The 9,399-nt window shown below is 47.2% G+C and overlaps 1 protein-coding gene across 4 annotated transcripts in view; it reads left to right on the forward strand.

Annotated features, from left to right (window-relative positions):
- Window positions 1-5,457: 5,457 nt before the first annotated feature.
- Window positions 5,458-9,399, forward strand: part of Srsf4 (serine and arginine rich splicing factor 4) — a 28,123-nt gene continuing 24,181 nt past the window's right edge. For 3 of the 4 annotated variants that reach the window (XM_021160695.2, XM_021160694.2, XM_029475916.1), the window contains exon 1: window positions 5,458-5,730. In XM_021160695.2, coding sequence (XP_021016354.1) covers window positions 5,624-5,730 — 107 coding nt within the window. In that variant the 5' untranslated portion in view covers window positions 5,458-5,623. Of the gene's footprint in view, window positions 5,731-5,760; window positions 6,524-9,399 lie in introns of those variants that run through there. The other variant, XM_029475915.1, reaches the window with a different exon arrangement.

Genomic DNA, 9,399 nt, shown 5'->3' on the forward strand with positions numbered 1-9,399 from the left:
CAAGCATCAGGCCTTAGGTTCCATTCCAATAGCTGTTAAAAGGACAACTACATTGCACAGGACCAGTTCCCACAAAGAACCAACCTGCCAAATGTTCCTAGTGCTGCTATTAAGAACACCTGCATTAAACCCCAAGTGCAGCCATCATGATTGGTGCTAAGCAGAAGGCATGCAGAGCTGCAAACACCTGAGGTCATGACAAGGCTTGTTCGAGGTACAAGTTGACTGAAAAAGAAGTTGGTTTCATCTGAGCTAGAAGTCCAACTTTCAGATGTTTGTTTCATGGTCACTTTGCCCAAAGCACAACTTGAGATTGTCTCCTTCGTTAGCTGACCCTCTGTACCTTCAATTAAGATCCTTATTCAGGGAGCATTTATAGAGTGTCCAAAGCTAGCAGTGAAAAGCATGCTAACTCTCGAGTGGTTTAGCCTCGTATGAGTCCATTACAGTGATAAGGGCAAAGCTGTGCGGAGACAGAGGCTCTGTCAAGGGAGGGTTCCCGAACACAGCATTCTTCCAGGCAGTGTTGCTTTCAAAATCCTGAAGTCCAAGTAGGGAAACATTGGCCAAGCAAAGCCAGCAGCTAATATGAATTTGGATGTGAGAGAGGCCTTGGGAAACTTATCAGAAGAGGGAAGCTTGCAGAGAGCTAGAGCTGCAGCTTGCACAGAGGTGGAAACAGGTAGCAGGGGCCAGATTGCAGAGATCCTGTAGGTTAGAACCTGCCTAATATGAGATTTCAGGGCCAGGGTGATAATCACAGGCTGGGAGACCGGGGGTAGGGCAGGGAGGAGTATGGTTGCACACCAGTGTGTGTGTGCACAGGATCCAGCTTAACTCGGCCTCCCTCTGGGAGCATTCATGCTCTCTAGAGGAAAGGACTGCTTCAGGGGCTGGGGCAGATTGGCAGGTGCCTGCTGGGCAAAAGGTGCCACCTCATGCACTGAGGCTCAGGATCAGCTTGTCCCTGTCCCTGTGCTCTGGTCTGTCCTCCAGGTTGCCAGTGTTTTGTACCAAAGGTCCATGTGGACAAGTGAGAAAGCCCAAGACAGAGAGGCAGCCCAGGGGCAACAGGAATAAAAGGTAGGATTTGGGGGAGTCACAACGTTGGGGGTTAGAGCAAGCAACCATAGTAAGGGAGGCCCTGTTCCAATTACAAGATGGCAGGAGCAAAGGAGGGAAACAGTCCAGAAAAAACAGTGAAAGGAACTGCATTGTATCTTGGGTATGAGGCTTGGTCTTTGTATCTACTCAGGAAGGGAAGGCAAACGGCAGGACTCACACCAGATAAGCCAAGTTAGAGCTCGAGCACTTAGAGCCTTCGTTTCCCCAAACACCCATTCTGTTAAAACCTGAAGCCTTTAGGTGTGCACAGAGTGGGCTATAACCAGTGTCCTTGCTTGTCTCCCTTGCAACAAGGTTGGCCAGTGGTATGACAAGTGTTGGGTGCCAGTATCTTAGAACCTTGTTCAAATGTAGCTGCTATGCAGTCTTTTTCTCCCCTTCTACCTTCCCAATGGTTTTCACACATGATTCTTGGAGTGTACACAGCCGTGTTTGACCTTGACAAGAATGACACAAGGTCAGAGGAGCCTAGGATATGCACACACACACAGACCCCAGTGCCTACCTCAGAATCCCAGCATCTTAAACCAATGTTCAACTGAGCCTGATCCTAAGTGACGACACCCAGTGATTTACCTGGAACTGAGACACGCTGCAGTAAAGGGTGGTATAGCAGGTCAGGACTCTCAGTCAAGAGACTTGAGGGGACAACAGACAATTGAGCAGAGGCACAGGCTTTGGAAAGCTCTGGCAGAACTGAGGGACAACTGCAAGGATAGAATCTAAAGATGAAGGAGAAATCCCCAGGCTTTTGAACTTCGGAGAAGTAAACCCCCCACCACATCCCCACACAGTTAAATTCTGAAGGCCAGTTAATAGGTACCAACACTTCAGAACAAGCTAGAGGGAAAATAGATAAAAAGAGAACTGACTTCCTGTGCCCTGTCCACTCTATAAAAGCAGGACATAGCTGTGGAACTTGGTGGTTGTCCTTGAGGCCCACTGAATAAAACACACCCTTTGTATGGAGCCCTAGGCTCCCAAGATAAAAAACAAATAGCCATAACCTTCTAAAACCAAAGTTGAAGCACACCTGCTGCTGACGTTGGCTCTACCTTCATGTCCCCTTCTGGGAGCTTCCACCACACAACTCCATGGCCTCTGCCACAATATTGATGAGGACCTGTGTCCTCATGGGAAGACAGGCCCAGGGGAAAGGTGCTTGCACAAACTTGTGTGTTGTAGTCATCACTGTCCTTTTGTCTTGAAAGAATTAGCAATAACCACAGTGCTTTCTGGCAAGCTCCTTGCCCTGTACGGGGCACAGCACCTGCTGCAACAACTGCAAATGGTTCTGAGGATCAAACTCGGGGCTTGAACATGGCAAACAGGTGCTCTAGTACTTCCCAAATGATAAGCTGCTGCTGTACAAAGCTAACCTTGTAACCAGTAGAGAGAGACAGAGAGCTGGCTCAGCACTTAAGAGCACACATACACTGCTCTTGCAGAAGACCAGAATTGTTCCCAGCACCCAAATCAAGTCAAGTGGCTCATAACCACTGTAACTCCAGCTTCAGGAAGATCTGACACCTGGCCTCCACAGGCACCTGTACTCACATCCATATACACAAAACTAAATTAAAAGAAAAAAACAAACTTAAAACCCCAAGCCAAGTATGTTGGCTCAGACCTGTACTCCAGCATTTGGGAGAGTCAGTCTCAGCTACATAGCAAGTTCCCAGGTCAACCTGGACTATGTGTGACCCTACTTCCATACAACATCAAAAGAAACATAAGACCTCAAAGTGAGAAAGCCTTTGATTATAACATAAAATTGGGAGTCTCTAGGCAAAACACAAGTGTGTCATAAAAGTCTGAGGACCTGAGTTGAGTTAAATGCCTGGATCACACCGTGAGAGATAGAAGCACTTCCTTAGGGTTGTCTGCCAGTGCATTCACACCCAAGAAACATGGTAATGCCAAAAGTCAACACGCTGGTGAAATAGCTGCAATTCATTTGGCAAGCTGCTGATTTCCCTAGTCTATAGTGAACTATAAATCAAGTAAAATGGGCAAAGAATAAAACACAAATGAAAACGTGTCAAGGTGTGTATACCCTGTGTGTACAGGTGCATGAAGGACATGAAGAGAGGCTGGATCCCTCAAGGTAACTGCAAACCAAATGGCCTGGAGGATACCTCTTCACTGGATTGACAAACTTTTTTCAAGATGGGGTTTCTCTGTGTAGCCTTAGCTGTACTGGAACTTGCTCTGTAGATCAGGCTGACCTAGAACTCAGAAATCTGCCTGCCTCTGCCTCCTGAGTGCTGGGATTAAAGGCCTGGGCCACCATCACCTGGCTAAATCAAAATATTGATAATACGTTGAGTATTTGAGACCCAACAGCTACCACGTTACACATGCTGAAGCAGGCCCTGTGATCCATGCCTGCAACCCTCAGCACTCAGGAAGCTGAGGCAAGAGAGCTACTGCAAATCCAAGGCCAGCTGAGGATAAGAAGTGATACTGTCCCTAAGTCAAATGCCTATACCCTTTAACCTAGTATTCCTACTTCCCAAGTCTGTATGTCTAGGCGATGCTGAGGATCAAGGCTAGGTTAGACAAGTGATCTGCCAGAAGTATGTCTTTAATGACATTCCCATTTCCAGGATAGATCCTATTTGAATATACATGGTCACTGATTGTGGCAATTCTAAAAACCAAAGGTTGGACCCTGTCTCAATTAATTCTTCACTGGAATAGTGACTAGGTAAGTTACTGTGTATAAAAAAGTGTGTTATAAGACAAAATGGTCTTAAGTGCTTTTCATATGCTTCTGAAATGATTAAAATATAGTGAGACAAAAATCAGGTATGATGCACACCTGCAATCGCAGTTCTTAGGCTTTTACAGGTTAGTCAAAGGCGATTGAACATAGAAAGTTCTTGTCTTAAAAAAAAAAGCCAAGCCGGGCGTGGTGGCGCACGCCTTTAATCCCAGCACTCGGGAGGCAGAGGCAGGCGGATTTCTGAGTTCGAGGCCAGCCTGGTCTACAAAGTGAGCTCCAGGACAGCCAGAGCTATAAAGAGAAACCCTGTCTCGAAAAACCAAAAAAAAAAAAAAAAAAAAGCCAAGTGCTGTATGGTAAATTAACTTCTAAAGGAATACTTAAGAAACTGCCTCTACAAAGGAAAGCAGAAGATGCAGAAGAGAAAACTTTACCCAGCACATCAGTTAAAGTGGAAATGCAGTAAAGAGACTAAACCCTCAGTGACTCCCGGCAAAGCTGAAAAGGAACCTTTCATTACTGAGCACCCACATGCCCCAGCACAGTTCATTACATTTGGTTATTCTGGCAATACACTGGACATCTATAGATTATAATCTTGCAGGTTAGAAATTTTTTCTGAGCTGGCAGAGATGGGGTACACCTTTAACCTTAGCACTTGGGAAGCAGGCAGGTTTGAAGCCAGCCTGGTCCACAGAGGGAGTTCCGGGACAGCAGGGGATATACAGAAAAACCCTTTCTCAAAATGAATAAACAAACAAAAAAAGAAAATAGTAATTTTCTGTCGTGCTTAATCTAACTGCAAGGCACTAAACTGAGCGGACATAGTTTGGCACATGCTTTTAATCCCAGCAATAGGCAGACAGGCAGAGTTTCAGGCCAGCCTGGTCTACAGGGCTATTTCTAGGACGGTCAGAACTTTTTTTTTAAGGATTTATTTTATGTGTATGAGTACACGGTAGCTGTTTTCAGACAGACACCCTAGAAGAGGGCATCCGATTCCCATTACAGATGGTTGTGAGCCACCATGTGGTTGCTGGCAATTGAACTCAGGACCTCTGGCAGTCAGTGCTCTTAACCGATGGTCAGAGCTTTAAAAAAAAAATTAAATCTGAGATGTAACTCAAGAGATAGGGCACTTGTCAACATCCGTGTGGCCCTGAGTTCGATCCACAACACCGCAAAATAATACCGAACCAATTATTGGAACTCTTTTACATACCTAGTATCGACATTGTAGAGACAACCCTGAAAGTACAAGGAAGATAAAAGAGGCTCAAAGATCCGAGAGAAAAGAAAAGGGGCCCAAGGTCATGGACCCACTAACTTCCCACAGGGACGTTTACCGAAAACCACCCCAAAACAGAAAGTCTACCAGAGCAAAGGACAAAGGCGGGAACACCCGCTCGGCGCGCACCCACGCGGGCACTTCCGGGGGAAATGCCGCTGCCACGGCGAGCTCGCGAGAGGACGTGCTGCAGCTGTCGCTCACTCGGCCAGGTCCCGCCCCGCGCCGGCGCGCCTCCAGTAAAGCCCCGCCCCCGACCCTGGCCAGGCGGGAAGCGGGCGCGCGCTCCCTCCCGTTCCCCTCCGCCGGGCGGGGGGGTAGGGGGGAAGGCGGGGGCGCGCGTTCTCGAGCTGCGTGCTCGCGTACGTCGCCGGGCTTCGGCTGCGTCCGTCCCGCCGCCCGCCCGTTACCGCCGCCGCCGCCGCGCTTTCCCTTCGCCGGCCGCCGCCTGAGGGGGGCCGGGGCCTGCTGCCGCCGCCGGAATGCCGCGGGTGTACATCGGCCGCCTGAGCTACCAGGCCCGGGAGCGCGATGTGGAGCGCTTCTTTAAGGGCTACGGGAAGATCCTGGAGGTGGATCTGAAGAACGGGTGAGGAGGGCGGCGGAGGGGCCGGCCGGGGGGCTGACAGGGCCGCGGCTGTGGCTGGGAGGCCGCGGGGACGCGAGCGCGGCGCTCGCTGGGCGCTAAGCCGCCGCCGGCCTCCTCCGCTCCGCCATGGCGGCGGTGCCTCGGGGGCGCGGGTAGGCCCGGCTCCCACTGCGCCTGCGCGGGCGGGGGTGGTGGCGGGATAATGGGGACGGAGGCCCGGGTTAGACTGGGGCTCCCGGCGCCGGGGAGGCCTCGGTTTCCGTCGCTGGACTATGGGTCCGAGGCGGCCCTTTCCCGCTCTGGGGCTGCCGGGAGCAGATGAGGGTTCCGGCCCTCTTCTCCCCGTTCCCCAGCCTGACCGCCCAGAGGCTTCCCGGCGTGTGTTTCTGAGGACAGGAGCTCTGGCTTTTTCGTGTGCCACACTTTGGGCGGGAGACACTAGTTTTTGTTGTGCAGTGACAGTTTCGAAAGTACTGGCTTGCCGCGCTTCAAGCCTTGCCCGCTCCCTTTCCGAGAGTAAATTAAAGTCCTAGCTCGTTATCTTGGGGAGTCCTTACAGAGTTTTCCACGTTGTGGTTTCGGCTCTCCAACTTGCCGGAAAATGATGGCTGTCGTAGGATTTTTTGAGTGGGTAAGGGCCATCCTGGCCAGGTTTGCGTCGGCTGCTGGTGCAAGTGGAGACACATCTCCAAATTGCCTACTTAACAGCTTTCCCCGTACGATCTGGGCTTGTATTTCTAATCTGCTTTGGCGAACCAAGGCTAGCAGGGACTACCAGGTTCAGGGAAAACGGGTGAGTTGTCATGCCTAGAGAATGTACGAGCATCTTTTGCTTGGGAGCTGAGAATTATTAGGTAGGACTTGAAAGGCATTAAGGACCGGAACGGCGTCGGAAGCACTAAACCGTGGGTGTTAGGGGAACCCTTGGGTTTTGCTGTGTTTGTTTCTTGCCTGTTTTGTTTTTTAGACTTTGTGTTTGGTCCAATGAGACCAGTAGTAACTGACATTTGAGAAGACATATACTTTAGTATGAATGGCAAATGAGCCAGCAGGTTCTCAAAGCTGTCTAGATTTCGAATAATTGACACTTAAAAGACTCTCCTTGCTGAGAACAAGACTTCGATAAAATGTTTGTGAATCCTGGATTCGATTCACAAAGACAATTTTTCATTTTTTGTTCTTACAGAGCAAACCAGCTGGCATGAGAGTATTGTTTTTGTGATATTTAACCTTACATGTGAGAAATTAACCGACCCCCCGTCCCCCCCTTTCTTTGAGCAAGTGACTTAGTTTCTCTGAACCTGTTCTCTCATTCATAAAAAAGGAAGGTCAGGTAGAAAAAGTATAAAGCTTTTGCCATCCTCTGTAATAGAGTCATTAGGCAGCATCTTAGCCCCTTAGTGTTTGCTAGCAGTATATTTGGTGAGGTCTCTTTTCTCAAGGAGTGGGTGAGAGTTGAAAAAGGTAGTAGGGCAAAACTGATCACTTGCTCAGGTAACAAATGCGCCAACAGGATCCCCTGCACTGCACCGGTGCACTGCAGGAATTGAGGAAGGAGACAGAACAGTTTCTGACTAACCTGCTGGGATTGACATGCCTTTTGAATCAAGGAATGCTTGTTCTCACTTAAAACTCAGACAACTAAAATGTAATTTACTAAAATTGATTTTCTTTTTCTATTATTTTTACTTTTATGTGCATTGATGTTTTGCTTGCATGTATGTCTGTGTGAGGGTCTCAGATCCCCTGGAACTGGAGTTGAAGACCATTGTGAGCTGCCATTGGTTGCTGGGAATTGAACCCAGGTCCTCTGGAAGAGCAGCCAGTGCTCTTAAGCACTGAGCCATCTCTCCAGCCCAGCATAGATTTTTCTTAAACTGAGCTCTGAAGTATGGATTTACTGGGACTTGGAATGAAGAAAGAGAAATGTCCAGAAAGAAAAACATTATGTTGGAATTGGTGAAGAAGTGGTCCAGTAAGGACCAACTCTTAACAGTCTAGCTGTTAAGACCTAGAAATTTAACACCAGACCAGAAACAACTATTAAAGGTTTTACACTAGGGGATTGGAGAGATGGCTCCATCATTAGAGTCACTGGTTGTGTTCCCAGAGGACCTGGGTTCAATTCTCAGCACCCACATGGGAGTGCACAATTGTGGCTCCATCCAGTCCTGGGGAATTTGACACCTTCTGTCCTCCAGCACTAGGCAGGCTTGTGGTAAACAGTTAAACATGCAGGCAGAACCTCCAGACACATAAAATAAATTTAAGAGAATAAAAGTAAAGATAAATAAAAAAATTTTTAAGGAGTTTTACACTCAATTTTAAATCATGAATAGAATTCAAAGACTCTTGAGGGGAACATGGAACAACTCAGGGGAATCTAAGAGGACAGACACTCTGAGAACTTTAGCTGCCTACATCTTTTAGGAACTTAGATTCTCATATTGCCAAATAACGGGTGGTGTACATGAAGTCCATCATAGATCAAGGTTGAAATAAGGAATAGAAAGTTATTTTGGGGCTTAAAGACAGGTGTGACAGACACTAATTCCATGCAGTACAACCTAGCATCATTCTGAAATCATTGCAAAGGAAAATGACTTCCGGGAAGAAGACAGATGGTGGAGGTGCCGGGAGACTGAAAGGAAGCAATAGAACAAAAGGAGAATGTAATGTGGGGTGTGCATAGTCTTGAGCCTAGGACAATGGTAGATTTCCTTACAGGGAAGTGTTTTTGAACATTTCTGGATTGAAACTCTAAAACAGATTTTAGATTAATGGGACTTATAAAGAATTGCTAGAGTGTTCACATCTGTTAAGGTGAGGTATCTTGGGTGTTGGCACATGAGTTGTAGATAAAGTTGAGAATTATGTAGCATTCTTTATACGTGCAGAATAAAGATTTAAGGTCCAGGGAAGGATTTTGTGGCTTCTCTTTGGGTCTGGGGGAGAGGCATGCATACAAGCAGCTCAGCGTTGCCTTGCCTGCCTGCTCCTTTACTATACCAGGCAACCCGCTTCTGTTTCAGAGAACTTGGAAACAGATGGTTCTTCTGGGGACCACAGGTGTGATGCAAAATCTCCCTGGGGTCACATTGACCATTCCTGATTACATTAGAGTCTGCTACATTCCTACCTGCCTGATAAACCACCTGGTGCCACTTTGAGCTCGAGTGGACCAGATGGAATTCTGGGAGTTTAAAGGAGACAAAAAAGTACTAGTACCTTTCAGCTTTATGGTTGCTTTTGCTGGCTTTGATTACATGTGAATTGTTTCAATTTTCTTTTTTATTAATAAATCACTTTGTTGTGATATGTGGAACGTTTTTGTTTGTTTGTTTTTAAAGTTTCAGTCACAGATCTTCTCGGTTTTTGAGTAAAGCTTACTCCATCCTTAAATGGTTTACCTGTTTAATAACAAGAGTGAGTTACAAATTATTGAGGTTTTCTTTCTTTAGCTGGCTAAATCATTAGTTAAAGCACTCAAGAGAAAGTGGGCCAGACAGTGAAGTGGTAGAGTTTTAATAGAAAGCTTTAAATTGGTGGTGGTGGGGTTGTTTTGTTTTGTTTTTGTCTTTTTGTTTGTTTATTTTTTTAATTTCTGGTATTGCTGGATTGTTTTTGTCTTTACCTTTGTTTAAAATTAAAATGGTATGGAACGGGGGG

This window comes from Mus caroli, chromosome 4 (genome assembly GCF_900094665.2).
Source record: "Mus caroli chromosome 4, CAROLI_EIJ_v1.1, whole genome shotgun sequence".
In the NCBI taxonomy this organism is placed as follows: domain Eukaryota; kingdom Metazoa; phylum Chordata; class Mammalia; order Rodentia; family Muridae; genus Mus; species Mus caroli.